This window comes from Cheilinus undulatus, linkage group 17, assembly GCF_018320785.1.
Source record: "Cheilinus undulatus linkage group 17, ASM1832078v1, whole genome shotgun sequence".
Taxonomy (NCBI): Eukaryota; Metazoa; Chordata; class Actinopteri; order Labriformes; family Labridae; genus Cheilinus; species Cheilinus undulatus.
Genome location: NC_054881.1, coordinates 34,362,015 through 34,380,707, shown reverse-complemented (window position 1 = coordinate 34,380,707; position 18,693 = coordinate 34,362,015). Strand labels below are relative to the sequence as shown.

General features: G+C 39.7%; 1 protein-coding gene across 6 annotated transcripts in view; it reads left to right on the top strand.

Annotated features, from left to right (window-relative positions):
• Window positions 1-17,968, top strand: part of glis3 (GLIS family zinc finger 3) — a 35,911-nt gene extending 17,943 nt beyond the window's left edge. For 5 of the 6 annotated variants that reach the window (XM_041811524.1, XM_041811525.1, XM_041811526.1 and 2 more), the window contains exons 5-11: window positions 3,120-3,281; window positions 3,385-3,495; window positions 8,119-8,260; window positions 9,497-9,569; window positions 14,687-14,844; window positions 15,304-15,477; window positions 15,613-17,968. In XM_041811524.1, coding sequence (XP_041667458.1) covers window positions 3,120-3,281; window positions 3,385-3,495; window positions 8,119-8,260; window positions 9,497-9,569; window positions 14,687-14,844; window positions 15,304-15,477; window positions 15,613-15,734 — 942 coding nt within the window. In that variant the 3' untranslated portion in view covers window positions 15,735-17,968. Of the gene's footprint in view, window positions 1-3,119; window positions 3,282-3,384; window positions 3,496-8,118; window positions 8,261-9,496; window positions 9,570-14,686; window positions 14,845-15,303; window positions 15,478-15,612 lie in introns of those variants that run through there. The other variant, XM_041811527.1, reaches the window with a different exon arrangement.
• Window positions 17,969-18,693: the final 725 nt, after the last annotated feature.

Below are 18,693 nucleotides of genomic sequence, written 5' to 3'. Positions count from 1 at the left end.
AGGAGCCGTGCTGCTTTCTTTTCACAAACCAAACGTCCCTCGCGACAAAGTAAAAAGCCCTCGGTGCTTTATGAGAGCTTCATGAGACAGACAGAGAGAGAGAGTAACACTGTTACACACCCCTGGCTGGTCCTCGAGTGTTGGCAGCAGCTTTATGCTGCTTCTCGCTTGTCTGTTCACTTTGCTTCTGAGGGACTATTTATCTCTGTCCGCACAGTTTTTCTTGTGGTACACCAGCTCAGCAGTCTGTTGTTAATTCTTTTTCCAGCCATATTTAGGTTTGGAGCATTAACTGACATAGAAAAAGTAAAGTTTAGTTTGTCTTCCTCCTCCAGTCATTTCCAGTTTAGCCTTTATGCTTGGATTGCATGTTTTAAACTTTCAACAGTCAATGCAGGCACTAGACATTGTTCTTTTTACTTAAAAAACAATCATACACCAATCAAACTGTAGCATTAAAACAAAAGATTTAATGAGAACAAAATGTAGCTGAAGTGATGTTAAAGATGTGCATTTTCACATTTGATTGTAGTGATTCTTTCAGGAAAAGCTGATGAGAAACAGGGAAGCTTTTTCAGCAGGAATGTTGGAAGAATGTTATAAGTGAATTATTAATGGGAGGAGAGAAAATGCAATTTTGGCTTTGCAGTGATGACTTGGAAGTATCGGTATGTGAGGAATCCAGTCTTACATGTAAAACATAACTGGACACAGTCCTGGGTTTTTCTCTATAAGGCTGACTAAGGACATTCTTAACCCCCTGTGAACAGGAAGTGGGAGAGTTAATTCCTGGCACAACAGAAGAAAAAAAAAATCTCTGATGAGTTGCATATTTAAGCAGTGAAGTCAGTGTGGTTTCATGATTTTGCAAAAAGAGCCATTAGTGTCTGAATGAGCATGATCATAGAGTGCAGACCTGGATTATGAGGCTGTTCTGTGTATTTTTTTAAGTCTTTTGTAAGCATGACTTTTTGCTGCCATTTTGAAAATTGCTCTGCTTTAACAGAAGGTCATTTTTTGTGAGTGATGGCTCTTAAATGCTGCCAAGGTGATGCTAGATGAGGACTTGAAAACAGAAATGACAATGCGGCAATGTGTGTATAAACGCTGACCCCTGCTGGTGCCAAACAAAACCATCAGAGATGCTTTTCTCTGAAAAATATGACTTAGTCTTGTTGAGACAAAATAACACATCTCATCAAATTTTAAAAATTCTGATTCCTTGTATGAGCAGTTTGAGGAAACAAAAATCAATGTGCCAGAGGTGCATTCAACCTGAATCGGAAAATGAAATGCCTGCATAGTGTCATAAAAAATATATATCGTGTCTTTAAATTTCATTAACAACTGTACTTACATGGAGATCTGTTCTCAAAATGGTTCAAGGGCAGTTAACAGCATTTCTAAAATCTCATAGACAAACTGATACAGCAGCTCTTTTTGTTAGTGGAAAAAGTTACCATCAAGTAAAATTCTTTCCACTAGCCTTGACTCACTAGGAAACCTTAAGTCAGTGTATTTGTCTCCTTGTAAGAAAGAAAAAAAACAAATCTCATATTCAAGCGATGAAGATGAAGCTTATAGTTCAAGATATTAGGGGGAAAAAACACGGTATACATAGCTTGTAATCCATCCATTCATTTTCTATATCGCTTTCTCGTTGGGGGGTCCCCCGGGAGCTGGAGCCTCTCCCAGCTGTCATTAGGCGAGAGGCAGGGTACTGGACTAGTTGCCAGTCAATCACAGGGTTGACATAGAGACAGACAACCAGGCACGCTCACATTCACACCTACGGCCAGTTAGAGTCACCAATTAACCTAACAAGCTTGTCTTTATGGGAGGAAGCTGGAGTACCTGGAGAGAACTCAAGCGTGCACGAGGAGAACATGCAAACTCCACACACAAAGGCCCTGACCGGGAAGTGAACCAGGAACCTTCGTGCTGTGAGGCATAGCTTGTAATGATTTTTTTTTTAAATGCCAACAAAGTCTGTTGTTTGTCTTGAAATGAAATGTATGGAGCAGTGTTAATTTTGGCAGCTATTTTTAATTTTAGTCTTATTTTTAGTCTATAAATTAAATGCATTTTAGTTTTAGTCACATTTTAGTCTTTACTTTTAGTCCAAGCATTTATTTTCTTGCCTAAATCTGGTACCTAAACATGGTAGTGTGTTCTATTCACTGCCAAAACTAGGGTCCCTGCTTTCTACAGCTGAGAGGCAGAATAGCTACAGCTACACTGTTTTACCAGACAATAGAGAAATATGGATTTTGAATGTCAAAAAAAAACAGGCTGTAGTTGTAGTCAACAAAATTAACACTGGTATGGAGTTATTACTGTCGCTTTATTCCCCAGCACATTTAAAAGTTTTGAGAACGTTTTGTGTTCAGGTTTAAACAAAAAAAAAAAAAAAAAAACTTTCCCTTAAAACTAGAGATGCACTAATTGTAAAAACCAGGACTGATGCAAATGCTGATGTTTAAAATAATTAAACTGATGGCCAATTCTGTTGTTAATGTTTTGGTGTAAAGGCCCTTGCACACTAGATATGTGCAAATAATTTGAACACATTTATTTTTATTTGGGCGTGTTACTGGTCAATACAAGCTTTCAACACCAACAATGTGATATCCTCCTGCAAACAGTGTTGGATAGCGTTACTTTTGAAATTAATGTGTTAGATTCCTACGTTAAACACTTAGAAACATTTTTTTTTTACATTCCTGCGTTACCTACTAATAAAACCTCTTTTATTCTTCACTCTAATGTATCTCAGTTTACCAGAGGATAGTGCAAAATACACCCATACACAAATATTTTTAGGTTTTGCATTATTTATTTGGAAAATCACATCGCTTCTGAAGTGCATAAAAAGGTGCGCCATAATAGACCCCCGAATTATTTGCATTTTTGTGCTGTTTACTGTATTCTTGTCATCCTTGTTGTGCGAAGGCCTTAATACTGCCACTTTGCCAACATTTTCCTTCAGTTTTGACCACAAAAACTGGTCAGAGTTTGTCCAACAGGCCATACTTGTGCCCAATAATAAATCTCTTCTCTGAGACTTATTTTTTGAGCAAGGTTTGCTAAATGCCACAACTGTTTTTTTGCTGTTACAGTTTGAAGGCTGCAAGAAGGCTTTCTCTCGACTGGAGAACCTGAAGATCCACCTGCGCAGCCACACAGGAGAGAAACCTTACCTATGTCAGTATCCGGGGTGTCACAAGGCCTTCAGCAACTCGAGCGACCGAGCCAAACACCAGCGGACACACCTGGAAACGGTGAGTGGCAGCCCTGCACAGACACATATATTCATACAGGTTGTTATAAAGTATGTGCATCTTTGCTTCATTGTCTCTGTTTCGTATGTGTGTGGTTGTGCAGAAGCCGTATACGTGTCAGGTGCCTGGCTGTGCGAAGCGCTACACTGATCCAAGCTCCCTGAGGAAACACGTGAAATCACACTCAACGAAAGAACGACAGCTACGGAAGAAGGTGCAGTCTATGCATTCTGATACCCAATTTATAATCTTCCTTTAATGAAAACACACTTTTGTGAAATACTACTCGTGAGACCTTTAAAACTGGATTCAAATATGGACACTTAAAATCACTGACATCATTACTACATCCCTGCTAACGATATTTAGAATCTATTGAAAATCACATCCACAGTAACATGCAATTTGACAGCTAAAGTCTTTATTAATAAAATAAAATGTGCCAAAGATTAGTGTTGATCTGATTCTGATACCAGTGTTGGAAATCAACCGATACTGCTGAAAATGCAGGCAATGGTATCGGCAAGTACACTTCCCAGCCAGCATGCCCATGTTGGCCCCACATGGCCTCTATGTGGGCAGAAAATATGGGTCCCAAAGTGGGTTTTTGCATGGGTTCCATGGTGGCCCCACCTGTGATTGTCCATGAGGACTTCAAGTGAGATCACCCTGAGTTTTGGATGGAGCCTTTCTGGACAATTTATATGAGACCCAAAAGGGCCCCATCTCCAGAGACCCCAGGCATATCTCACTAGAGCCTGGTGCAGGACTCTTGATCTTGCTCCTGCCAACTCTCACTGGATTTCTGACCATTATTGCCCCTATTTTGACAATCCATGTTAATTTTTCAAAATAACAGACAGTGCGTTGAATTAAAGGAATGGCATTATAAATGTGTTCTCTTAAGCACTGCCTTGAAAAAATTTCCTCCCTGAATGGAGTCCTTGTCGAGCATAACACCGAACTCATCAAATCACATCTTTATAGTCCTTGCTTTGTGCACTAAGGCACAGGCATGTTGAAATAGAAAAGGGCCTTCCTTCCCCAAACTGTTGCCACAAAATTGGAAGCATAGCATTGTCCAAGATGTCTTCTGTTGAAGCATTAAGATTGGCCTTCACTGGAGATAAGGGGCCTAGCTTAAACTCTGAAAAACAGCCTCATACCATTATCCCTCCTCCACCAAACTTCACAGTTGGTACACTGCAATCAGGCAGGTGACGTTCTCTTGGTATCCACCAAACAGAGAAGTGTGATTTGCCATTCAATGGGACACGTATCCACTGCTCTGTGCGCTGTACACCACTCTTGGACTTGGTGATGTGAGGCTTGCATGCAGCTGCTCGGCCATGGAAACCCTTTCCCTGAGGCTCCCGGCTCACAGTTTTTTGCTTACATTAATGCCAGTGGAAGTTCAGACCTCTTCAGTGATGGAATCAGCAGAGCATTGGTGACTTTTATGCACCATGCAGCCTCAGCAGTCACTGACCCATCTCTGTCTGGTCTTTTGCTTCATGGCTTGGTTGCTGTTGTTCCTAAACACTTCCACTTTCTTATATTATCACTTACAGTTGGCTGTGGAATACCCATCAGGGATGAAATTTAACAAGCTGTCTTAATGCAAAGGTTGCATCCATCACAGTGCCATGCTTTAAGTCACTGCACCTGTGGCAATGAGTCTGATTGAAACACCTGAAGTCAATAATTAACAGGTGTGGCCAAATACTTTTGTCTATATAGTGTGGGCGCATGTTGGAGGTTTTACAGGCAAAAATATATCTTTCCATCTTTTCAGAATGCCCTAACTTCAGTTCAAGTGGCAATTAGTGTTCATTAGTTTGTTCTCCATGTCTGGCTGTAAGAATAAACACCATCTTCCTTCATAGAGCTTCGTGACTTTGCTGTTAAAGAGGAATGGAGCACGCTTTGACTTTCATCAAATTACATGAATAGTGCAGGCAGATAAGAATATCCAACAGGCAGACTGCTTATGTTCATGAGTCCTCCACTTCTTTAAGAATGGCTAGATGACATATGTAGAAGATAACATAATTATAATGTTTGTCACGCTTATCCTGATGTCACCTCCTTTTTTTCAACCTAAGGACACTGCATTGTATTTCCACATTATAGTTCTGCAGTGTTGCCGTTTTGCATGTGTGTGTGTGAGATGTATGATCTTTAGCTCTTATTGAAGCCGAAGTCACCATAGATACAGACAAAGAAAGTGGGAAGTTACTAAAAAAAGTAACAATTTTATGAAGTCTCCCACATGCAAAACTTCTTTAATCTAACTCAGACAAATGCAACTCCATATCCAGATGTAGCTCAGGGTTTAAAGCTTTCTTACAAAGACAGCTGCAGAATCCACACTTGTATACTTTAAACCACCCACACACAAAAGCATCCATTTGCTTAAACTTGCCTGTCAAACTCCATGTTTGATACTATTTATAGTTGGGGGTTTTTCTGTTATCTCAACTACACTGACTATTGTTACCTCTGGAGTAGTTTTTTCAGTTGCAGAGTGCAAAACTCAGAAATGTAGACTTGATGGGTGGTCATAGGAATTTTTTGGAAGAAATTTTATGTTGGTATAGCCCCAGTTCTTATACCACTTTTATACTGAATGTACAGAGCAGCAGCAGAACAAGTGTTTCATGTTCTTAGTATGTAATAATGTTAATTTAAATGACAAAACAGTAATCATAAGGATTACATTTTGCATCTTAAAAAGGCAAGAGGCAGAAAGCTATGCAACAAAGTTACTCTGCAAGAGATTTACTTTAAAAGTGACATTTGTAGATTTTGAGAGACATAAAAATACATCTGAGACTGGGGAGATTTTAACATGGTTATAGATGAGGACAAAATTATAAGCCCCCCTATGAATTTCTTTTTAAGTACTTTCCATATTAATAAACAGAGCAAGGAATTTTTAACACGGCTTTTCCAAACATCCTAGTGGTTTTTTTTGAATGCCTACATTATTTTACTTTGCACACAGAGATGAAATTATTTCACAAAACAAAAACTACCAGGGTCTAAATTATTAGCCCCTTTAAACTGAACTTTTTGTTGAGCCATAGCACAAACCAATGTTGTGCAATAATGTGCTTTAACTTTACAATGCTCAAAGCTTGTAAAATCAAGTTCAAATGTACACACAACATATAAAATTCAGTCAGGGGTTTACGCTGTCACTGGAGAAAGCTAACCTTGCAAAGCAGATAGATACACCCGTTTCTGTGTTTCTCACTTCCAAATCCATCGTTCAAAGCTCCCGTCTGAACCGTCTGGGCCCAGATAGAAAGTGACAGGACCAATCAGCGACGAGAGGCAGTACTTTTCAGGCGTGGCAGAGTCGTGATAAAAGCAAGCAGTAACAAGAGGCCAGTGCATATATGGCGGAAGAGATTAGTGTGGATGCTGCTACAGCGCCAGTTTTATCAGAACTTGACAACACTTCTTCATTAAAAGAAGAACAAAGAACAGCAATGAGTTGTTTTCTTTTCAAAAACAACTAAAGTTGTGTACTGACATGTCTACAGACACCATGGTTCACGTTATGCAGCGCTCTATATAGTGTACTCCTTGCTAGTGTTGCACCTATCACCCTCCAAGTTTTTTTCAAAGGCTCTGCCCTATCCCAAACCCTGTCTATGAGAGGTTTACCAGATAGATGTGTGAAACACATCCATCTGGCATGCCAGGTTAGGAGAGACCATCATGGCAAAAACAAGAGAAATCAGTTTAGACTTGGGAAAAAGAATTGTTGATGCTCACAAAGCAGGAGAAGGATCTACAAAGTTTTCACAACATTTCCAAGTGTCAAGAACTGGAGTGAATAGTATCATCACGGAATTCAAAGAGAGCCACTCAGTCCAGAACAAGCCTGGCAGAGGTAGGAAGAGAAAGATTTCAAAGACTCTGGAAAGAAAATTAGTGAGGATGTGTCTGAAGACCCTAGAACAACTGTTAAGACACTAGTGAAGGACTTAACCAAGTCAGGAATTGTAGACTTGAAGACGATCACTAAAGCCATGCACAGGATTGGACTGTGAGGTCGCAGACTCCTTTGCCATAGAGACATTGCTCATGTTTGGAGAAAGATGGGAGAAGTGTATAACCCAAAGAACACATCCTCCACAGTGAAACACGGCGGTGGGAGTATTATACTGTGGGGATGCTTCCATGCATCTGGAACTGGGAATCTCGTAATGGTGGAAGGAATCATGAAGAAAGAAGGATATGTTGAGATTTTGGAAGAAAAACTCAAGCAGTCAGCAGCAAAACTGGGACTGGGTCATCACCTACCCAAAACATACTCCCCATCCTGGTGAAGAAGACCATCAGATCTGGAGAAGCTTGAGAGATTAGCCAAAGAAGAATGGGCCGGGGTTCCTCTAAAAACTACAAAAAAACAACTGCATGCTTTTATTCAGCAAAAAGGAGACACAACTGACTTATAATTTTGACCCAGGTAGTTTTTGTGAAATAATTTTGTTTCTGTGTGCAAAGTAAAATAACATAGGTATCCAAAATAAAACTAGGATGTTTTGAAGAGCTGTCTTAAAAATTTGTTGCTCTATTTAATAACACTTAAATAATACTGTTTTTAAAAAGACCTTTTTATAGACAGGCTGTTAATTTCATCCTCATCTGTATCTCCATTACTGAGGCTAGTTTTCACTCAAAACATTACCCTTCTCATGAATGAGAAACAGTTTTTAAGATCCTGCAATCATTGTTGATATTTAGATTTAGTATGGAGAGAAAGTTCTGCCTGTTAAAATGTATTCACCACTCTTTGTGCTGATTTTCAATCTTTTCCCAGATAAAATCCACAGCTGATGTGATCCAGGACACACTAACAGACTGTTTAACAATCCACCCTCTACAACCAAGCCTTTCTCCTCTGGCAGCAATCGACAACAACTTGAACTCTCCCCCTGGTGCATCCCACGAGTCTTTCTCTGGTTTGTATAAGCTCTCGCTCTTTGCATTAAGATTTATAGTGTGAAATCGTGATACTTATATGCAGTAAAATCCAGAATAGAAGTTGCAGTGGTGTATAGGATGCAGTTGGTTTTTTTGGGGAAAATAGGTTTAAACTGCTCTCCTGTATGATGGTTTCCATTGTGTTCAGCTAAGTCCTAAGGTACAATTTCTGTGCAGCTGTGGAGCTTTTATATTACCACCTGTTTTCACATGTGGAGTTTGCACTCCTGCTGCGGTAGTGGAGCTCTCAGTCTGCAGTGATTTTCAGCTGTACTGATGCACAGCCTGTAGCTGAGGAGTGTTTCGATCAATCCAGCGCTCTGCAAGGTTTATTTACCTAATAGTATGCCACTATTTTCATAAACACAGGATCATAACTGAATGAGGGAGAGAAGTTTAAAAGTAGCACCAACTTGCCTGATTGATCTGCATTGCAATGCATTCCAGCACATTTTGAGCATTGACTAATCAGCCTGCAATAAACAATGAATGGGTTTTTTTTAATCACATTAAGTGGCAAGTAGTGCATGATAATAAAAGAACTATCTGCACTTTACACTAATATATTAATAACATCAGTATTTAACATAAATTTGACCTTTTGGATTAAAAAATGGGTATTAAAGGTCACATATTATGCCAAATACACTTTTTCAGGCTTTTCGAACAAAAATATGTGCCCCTGGCCTGTCCATAACCACCCCCAAAAAAAAATATACACAGAAACAAGCCAATCTCAGATTTTCCCCTCATGATGTCATGTGGAGAGTTAGCACCGCCCCCAGGTTCAGTTGCCCGCCCCCCAGCTTGGAAAAAGTTCCCTCCTCTCCTAATCCTCCTCTCAGCTGCGAGGAGGATCAGGAGAGCCACATCCAATCCTGAGAGGGGCGTGGTCAGGGGCAGAGTCAGAAAGCTCAGTAACATTTAAAGCCACAGACACAGAAACAGCTCATTCTGAGCCCTTAAGCTCGGGCTGAAACAGAAGGATTTTTAGACATGCAAAAATCCTATACTGGGGTGTTTTTTCAGCAACAAACTCCACAGGCATGTTTTGAGGACCTCTGAGACCAATATAAACTTGTTTTAAAGGAGTAAAATATGTGACCTTTAAAGTGCATCTTATACACCAGATTTTACTGTTAAAGGTTTAGGTTATCCTTGAGATTTAGGCTGTGGTGGACAGCAATGACATGTCTGTCATCTCCATTCCCCAGCTGCTCCACAAGGACCAGACTCCTCCAGCAATCCTCACCTGGCACTGTTGTGTTCCTTACAAGACGATTACAGGTACTGACGCACTTTTATTTGTGTTAGGTCACACTGTTTCATACTGATTTAAAAAAACAAATTTGTTTATAATCTCAGTAAAACAGATTATTTAAAATATTTTTAGCTTTGCATGTAATGTGTTTGAAAAAATCTATAACCCCTTTAGTAAAATGAATGAATATAGATCTGTAAGGAAGAAGGCTTTAGTCTTGTTGATTAGTCCTTGTTCTATACATTTCCATGGAGATGCTTTATCTTTGTTAAAACCATAGCTGACATTTCTTAATACATTAGCCCAGTGATACAGTTTAAAGTTTGGATATTACTGACCTCCATCTAACTTTTTAACTTGCAGGGCTGGCCACTTATATTGGGTCATTTATCATTCCAAATACAGCACCGCTGTAAAGAGTTGAAACAATGCTTCTTGACAAAAAATCTTTACTGTTGGAAAGCCTGTTTATTTCCCTTTGAAATGCCACATTTAAAGGATTGTGCATTTGTAGGATGAGCAGCAGAGCTGAGTATGTGGGTTGCACCAATGAAAATTTTACCAAATCTACTCTACCAATGCCAAACAGCTTGTTTTGCTGTTGCTACTGACTCTTGTTTTGATGCCCCAAGAAGACCATTTCCTCATCCCGTGAGTGCTTAGCGACCATAGGCTGTCTTCCACAGATTTGCAGGCAAGGTTTGCTGGACGATGTGGCTGAGGACTCTCTGTCCGGACAATCCAGAACAGACTACATGGGCCAGTCTCCGGTCTCATAGGGCTGCCAGGGGGCCTGTCATGGCTGCCCTTCACCATCATGCTCATTCGCGCTGGTGTCAGAAACACATTTACTAAACGTTATGTTCAATGATGAGTCCAGATTCTGCCTACAGCAGTTGGATTATAGGGTCTGAGTGTGGAGAGGAGGTGGAGAAAGCTATGCTGATTGCTGCACCAATATAGAAACATTTGTTGGTGGAGGTAGAGTGATAGTGTGGAGCGGCATCTCCCTCCCTCTCCCTCCCTCCTGGCATCTCCTGTTGAACGAGTAACAGCTCTGCTGCTCATCCCACAAATGCATGTTCCTTACAAATAGGGCACAATTTAAAAGGGGAATAAGCAGGCTTTCTAATAGTGTAAGATTTAATGCAGAGAAGAATTGTTACAACTAAGAAATAACCTACCAAACACTAATTTCCTTACTTTTCCTGCTAAGTTTACAATAATGTGTCATCAGCATAGTGGTGTTGAAAGTGATGTTAGACCTGTTGTAATAGTGTAAATTTCAGAACATTTCCTATAAAGTTGTGTGAGAGGTTTGATGGATCAGTTAAAAATCTAAGGAGAAGGGGAGCAGGTGGCCTAGTGGTTAAAGGTGCTCCCCATGTACCCGGGTTCAAATCCGACCTGAGGCCCTTTACCACATGTCTCTCCCCCACTCTTGACCCTGTTTCTGACTCTGTCCACTGTTCTCCTCTATCTAATAAAGGCACAAAAATGCCCAAAAATAAATCTTTAAAAAAAAAAAAAAAATCTAAGGAGACAAAGGGTCCCCTTGCCATGTGCCCCTTTTGATATCAAACAATTCTAAAAAGCCTTCTCCTATTAAAAAAACCTAGCCGAAGGATTAGCATACAGAATTTTAATCTTATTGAGGAATTTATCTCCAGACTTGAATCTTTTAGTACCATCCGAGATTGGACCACACAAGACTGCCAAACTCGTTTTACAGCATCTACTTGTTCACCCTTCTTACTAAGGCCCTTCTCCCCTGATTGCTCAGTTTGGCTGGGTAAAAAGCTCTTGGAAGAGTCCAAGTTTTGCCAAACTTCTTCCGTTTGAGAAATATGGAGGCCACTGTGCTCTTGGGAACCTTCTATACCGCAGATATTTGCCTTGCAACAATCTTGTCTCTGAGCTCTGCAGGCAGTTCCTTTGACCTATTGGCTTGGTTTTTGCTCTGATTTACATTTTCAGCTGTGAGGCCTTCTTTAGAGAGGTTTTTGACTTTCCAAATCATGTTCAATCAATTTGATTCACAATTTAATTAATATTTATCTATTAAGGCATGAATCAAATTGACATTTTATCTGAGCTAGTAGAGGTTGTTTTGGGTTTTTTTTGTTTTTTTGGCTGTTGCTCAACAAAAGCAGTTAATGTTAGCATTTAGCCACTTTATGGCTAATAAAACTGTTAACTACGGAGCGGCAGAATGCAAACAAAGCCATAAGAAAGTATTTTTCTTGGGAAAAGTTACTGGTAATGCTAGCCTGGAAGTGAATTCTGAATACTAATGAAAAATGGACACTGTGTGAGTGTGAGTAATTCTCATTGGCACGTTTAGAGCTCCAACAAAGACTGCTTCAAATGCTTCTCCAATCTTTTTTCTCCCTTTTACTAATTTGAACCAATCAACTTAAACATTGGTTGCCATGGTTTTGAGTCTATAAGCTCATAATTAGAATAATCAGTTAAGAAGAAAGCACTGTTTTGTACCCTGATAAAAAGAATCTAAATAAGGCTTGTATTTGGTCTGTGTGAGTTGTTGGATGCTATTGCAAGCATGAGGCTTTGCAGGATGGAGATGGCTAGAGACACATTACTCTGGTTGACCCATAGAAAAGCATCCCTTCATCTATACACTTCAAAGCATGTGATGAAGTATTTCTGTCGATCAGGGCAGCCAGATGCCCATGGCTCCTCACTGGCTCTGATTGTTCTAGAATCAGCGGTAGGCCAAAGCTTTCCCTGCAGGATTCTGGGTAGACAATTGGCCTGTGAAAGCAGACCTCGCCTCGCCTCATTGGTCTCGACCGCTGATATAAATGGATGCTATAGCCACCGACAACAGCGGCTGAGGAATTCAATAAGTGAATCATAAAATCTAAAAAATACAATTTAAGGTCCAGTTGGAAAAGAGGGATGCTGTAATTACTGTTTTAGATGTTAAATCAATTGTGAAATCCCTGATGCCATTTTCTGTACACTTTGGTGGGATTCCTTTAGGTTCCTTTTTATTGTCAGCAAACTCTGGCTCCTTTAATTTCACAAGCAAATGTGTGTCTTGGCCAAACCTAACAGCCGGGGTGTCAGCTGCCATTACCACTATGACAGTGTTTAAATTTACAAGTTAAATCATCAATATTACAATGAGCAAGAGAGCATTACTGTTAACTGTTGATGTATAATAGCCAGACTAGAGGAAAAAACATAAGTTTGTGTTCTAGTTAAGCTAATTACACTTATGATAAAGGGAGTAGTCTTTGTCCATTACTAGTATAAAAGTATCGATGAAACAAATGCATCCTGAATTACAATGTAGTGCTATTCACTACTTAAATGAAATGCTTATCACAGAAGATAAATGCATGATTTTGAATGCCTTAGCTCAAACCCTAGAGTGGGGAGTTTTTGAGACTTTTGAAACAGGAAAATTCAAATGCATAAATGTGCGTTTGCAGTGCCTATTAAAAATATTCTTTTATTGATTGTATGAATCAGTAAAAGTCAATATATTTTGGCTTTTTTTTTTTTACAAAATTACAGAAAGAAAACCTCTTTAATGTCAAAGTGAAAACAGATTCCTACAAAGTTATGTCAATTATGCAAAAAAATATTAACCTAAAATAAACGACTGCTTAAATATTCATTCCCTTCAAGTCAGGGTTTAGTAGAGTCACCTTTGGCTGCAATCACAGCACTGAGTCAGTGTGGATAGGTCTCAAACAAGCTTGAACATCTGGACACTGGAACTTTACTCCATTCTTTTTGCAGAACTGATCAAGCTCTGTCAGGTTGCACTGGGATTGGGCATGAATAGCTCTTTTCAAGTCCAGCCACAAAATCTCTATTGGATTAAGTTCTTGTCTTTGGCTCAGCCACTCCAGAACATTCATCTTGTTGTCTTTAAACCATTTCTGTGTAGCTTTCTCTGTATACTTCTTGCTGGAAGATAAATTTTTCCAAAAGCTGTTAATCTCTTGCAGACTGAACAAGATTGTCCTCAAGGAATCTCCTATATTTTGCTGCATTCATTTTACCCTCTACCTTTACAAGCCTTCCAGGGCGAGCTACCAAGAGGCACCCCACAGCATGATGCTGCCACCACTGTGCTTCACAGTGGGGATGGTGTTAGTGGTGATGAGCAGTGTTTGGTGTCTACTAAATATGACATCTTGTCTGATGGTCAAAAAGCACCATTTTGGTCTCATCAGACCAAAGGCCATGGAGTCTCCCACATGCCTTTTGGCAAACTCTCAAAATTGAATACAAGTTTTCTTCAACAGTGGATTTCTCTTTGCCACTCTCCCATAAGGGGAGCTTTGGACATTTTTTATGTATCCTTCCCTTGACTTCTACTTTTCAATAACCTTTTCTCTGAGTAGCTAGAAGTGTTCTTTTCTTCTTGGTGTAAAGGTAGCCATGAGTACTGATTAACCAGTGACTGGACCTTCCAAAAACAGATGTCTTTATACTACTTGAGACACAGTCACTGCACTCAGGTGATTCCCATTTCACTAATTGTGAGACTACTTGCACCAGTTGGCTGGACCTCTATTGAATAAGGTCATTCACTTTCAAGGAGTTGAATATTTATGCAGTCACTTATTTTATATTACATATTTGCATTAAACTGACATTACTCTGTAGAAATCTGTTTTCATTTTCACATTAAGAGGTTTTTTGTATTTGGTTTTTTTTGGGGGGGGGGGTTCAAAAAAGCCAGATTATATTGACCATGATTGATTTATAAAATCATAAAAGGGTAAAAAACATCTAAAGGGGTGAACACTTTTATAGACACAGTATTTTTGTCTCATTGTCTCAAGATAAAAGGTTGTTTTCTTGTAATAATGAGTTGATTTTAGTAATCTCTAAGGTTATCATCTGATCTTATGCAATATATTTTTTTTCTTTTTTTAAATTTAAGACTAGGGATGTGATTTTAGTTGCATTTGTCTAAATCACTTATAAGTATCATTTTTATTCTTTTTCTGCTTTTGATATATTACTGCTGTTTTGTTTTATGGAAAGCACATACTGTAGTAAACCTTATTTTGAGAAGGTGCTCTACAAAAATGGTTATAGTTTATAGCTTTTAATCACACACGCAGGGTGTTTAATTCAGCCTGAAATATTTCAGGTGTGTTGATCCTTCCCCTCGCCAGCTTTTCTCTGGGGACCAGTGTGGGCCTTGCTCTTCCACCTGCCTCCCCCACCCTCCTCATGGGACATCCCTGCAGAACAAATGTGGTCTGGAGCACCCAAGGTTGCCTTCTGATCTAACAGACCATAACCCAGGTACGCTTAAACATATCACCAGAACAATTTTCAGCATTTTCAGATGGATGAAAATACAGATTTACAATTTAAAGCCAATTAAAGCAAATGTGTCAAAGTTTGACAGTCTGTTTGGACAGATTTTCACACATGAAACATGCTTTATATCTTAAGGATGCATGGTAGTAGGTGTTTAGTGAGACAGAATCTCCAAGTACCTTTAAATAGATATCACCTCTTTCCCCTTTGAGTTGACTGCCACAGCGATGTTGACAAAGTGCTCAGAAACACGCTATTTATTTCTCACTGCAGAGATAAAGACATGCTGTTTTTGAAGGCTGAAAGTGCATTTGTTTCCTTTATGATGCCACTGCTTCTTTTTCACTGGCCTTTTTTAATCCAAGGAGAAAAGCTTTAGACTTTAACTGAATTTCTTCGTAATAAGGATGAAAGAGTGAGCCGCTCTCATTTATTCTCCAGAGCTCTCGGGGCAAATGAAGATGCTGTATTCTGCGCCACAGTACGGCGGGATCACAGCACAGACAAGCTCAAGTCACCTGATGCAAGATGATGCCTTTGGTGACAGCCTTGTTCATGCAGTCAATAATCCCAGTGGGGTGGCTGCGTTACCAACAGTTCTTTCCTGTGACACAGGTAATGAAAATATGCTCAGACCACAATTGCTCATGTATGAGCCCTTTGATTTGACATCTCTGGCTGTGCGTGCATCATAATAATGATAATAATAACTTGATCCACTTGTATATTTCTGTGTGGGTGTATCTGCAGGATTTCATGGCCACAACCAAGCACAGGGTGTAACTCCTGATGAAGATGTGCATGGAGGGGATTTCTTCGGTGTGGTGGACCACAGCACAAGCCACGTCTCCTGCCTCTATACGGAGGGATGATAATCAGCCTGTGGGTGGTGTTTCTTTGCACTGTTTGAAGTTTGAAGTCAAATGATGAAAAAGACTTTAGACCGCTTTGCAGCCTACGGGAAGTTTCATTTAGCCATGTGAGGAGGATAAATCTACAAATCTAAAGGCACATTTACACCAAATGTGCCAAGGACTTTAAGACAAGAAGGCGGCTTAAAGTTTAATCAAGCCCAGAGATTCACCAGTTAAAAGAAACGTAATGACAAGGGACATTTGTTTGCAGTTGAGTGGAAAAAAATCTTAATGTATGTCCATTTAATGTAGGGGAAAAGAGGTAAAAGCAAGAAAGCACACTGTATCAGACAAGGAAATTGGCTTAGTATCAAACGTATCAGACAGCTAAAATAGTCAGAGATAAAGCTCCTGTCAGAGATTTTCTAGCTGGTTATGAAACAGACTAATGTTGATGCCTCTTTATGACCTTCCAAGGCAGTCATCAGTAGTTCAGGAAAATTAGAAATCCACTATCTCAAAGTATTAGAATATTGTGTAAAAGTCAAATTTGCAAATGTTTTCTGAGTCTTAACTCTCTCACTCTGGTTCAGTACACACAACCACAATCATGGGGAAGATGTGACCTGACACATGTCCAGAAGACAATCATTAGCTGCATTTCCATAACAGTTTTTTGCAAAATAAAAGCGATATTTCTTCTATATATATTAGATAATTCGACTAAGTAATTACGCTTTGAATGTGTTTCCATTGAAGAGAGTTTTGGGCATAAACCTCGCAATTCTCGTGAAATTTCATCTCACGAGACTCCACTGCAAGGAAGCTGGACGTTAACAACCTGTTGCGTGTTGGTGTGGTCATTATTACATCTACAACGGTTGCCTTGACAATTTTGAACAAAAGACTAAGGCAACAGATGTCAGCTCAGAGGCAAAGAACGTACAGTGGCTTGCAAAGTATTCATACCCCTTAAACTTTTCCACATTTCTTCATGTTACAACCACATTTTGCATGATAGACGAACACTAAGTGGCGCATAATTGTGAAGTGGAAGGAAAATTATATGTGGCTTTCAAAAATGTTTACAAATGAAAAATCTGAGAAATGTGGTGTGCAAAATAAAATAAAAAAAATAAAACCCAGTGCAACCAATTGTCTTCAGAAGTCACCTAATTGGTAAACAGATTCCACCTGTATGTAATCTAATCTAAGTATTAATACAGCTGTTCTGCAAAGGCCTCAGACGTATGTTAGAGAACATCAGTGAACAAACAGCACCATGAAGACCAAGGAACACACCAAACAGGTCAGGGATAAAGTTGTGGAGAAGTTTAAAGCAGGGTGACGTTATAAAAAAAATATCCCAAGCTTTGAACATCTCACAGGGCACTGTTCAATCCATCATCTGAAAATGGAGAGAGCATGACACAACTACAAACCTACTGAGAAATGGCCGTCCACCTAAACTTACAGGCCGTGCAAGGAGAGCATTGATCAAAGAAGCCACAAAGAGGCCCATGGTGCACTCCACAAATCTGGCCTGTATGGAAGAGTAGCAAGAAGAAAGCCATTGTTGAAAAAAAAAAAAAAAGAAAAGAAAAAAAAAGCACGAAGGAGTCTCGGTTGCAGTTTGCCAAAAGCCATGTGGAGGACACAACAAACATGTGGAAGAAGGTGCTTTGGTCAGATGAGACCAAAATTGAACTTTTTGGCCTAAATGCAAGGCGCTATGTGTGGTGGAAAACACCCTGAACACGAAATCCCCACGGTAAAATATAGGGGTGGCAGCATCATGCTGTGGGGATGCTTTTCTTCAGCCAGGACAGGGAAGCTGGTCAGAATTGATGGCAAGATGAATGGAGCCAAATACAGGGCAATCTTAGAGTTTCAGCCCTTCTCAGAACAAGCTGTTTCTGTGTCTTTGTCTTTAAATGTAATTAGCTGTCTGACTCCGCCCCTGACCACACCCCTCTCAGGAAGCGGATATGGCACTGCTGATGTTACAATGTTACACTTTTATCCAAAGTTTAGGACCTGACTGGGATGTGAGCCATCAAAAGTCAGCAGTGTAACCCACTGAGTTATCCAGCATGGATCTTCCTGTCAGATCAGGAGAAGAGCATGGAACTTTCTTCCAAGCAGGGAGGGCCAACCAAACCTGGGGGCGGGTGCTTACTCCCCATTTGACATCATAAGGGTAAAATCTGAGAACGGCTTGTTTTAGCACACATTTTCTGAAAGGTGGTGAAAGAGAGGGTGGAAGGGAATGGATTTTTCTGGTATTTGAGGGCATTGCAGACAGGCCAGGGGCATCTATTTTTGTTAGAAAAGCCTGAAAAAGTGATTTTTGCATAATATGTCCCCTTTAAGTTTCTAGATGTGCAAAGTTGGTAGAGACATACCCCAAAAAACTTGCAGCTGTAACTGCAGCGAAAGGAGGCTCTACAGTGTATTTATTCCAGGGGGCTGAATACTTTTGCACAAAACACTTTTTAGATTTTTATTTGAAGGAAATTTTGAAAGGCATGTGTAATTTTCCTTTCACTTCACAATTGTGCACCACTTTATGTTGATCTATCACTTGAAATCCCAATAAACATATATTTACTTTTGTGGTTGTAACATGAAGAAATGTGGATAAGTTCAAGGGTATGAATACTTTTGCAAGCCACTGTGTGTTTGGCAGAGGCCATGCATAAGGATATAAGTATGATGTTAAGAAAAGTCTCTTGTCTCCTCTTCTGTCCACACACACACTGCGCCATGTTGTCTCAGAATGATCTGGTCATGTGACATTGTACGTTATGTCCTGTGACTCAAGGAATACGGAAAAAATATTTCCATAGCACATTTGTGACATATATATATATATATAAACGTCTGAAAAACCACCTCATGAGAGCGTAAAAATTTTTTAGTGATATCTGAGAGGGTTTTTAAAATTCAGGTGTTTTCATTACCAGTTTTTTATTGT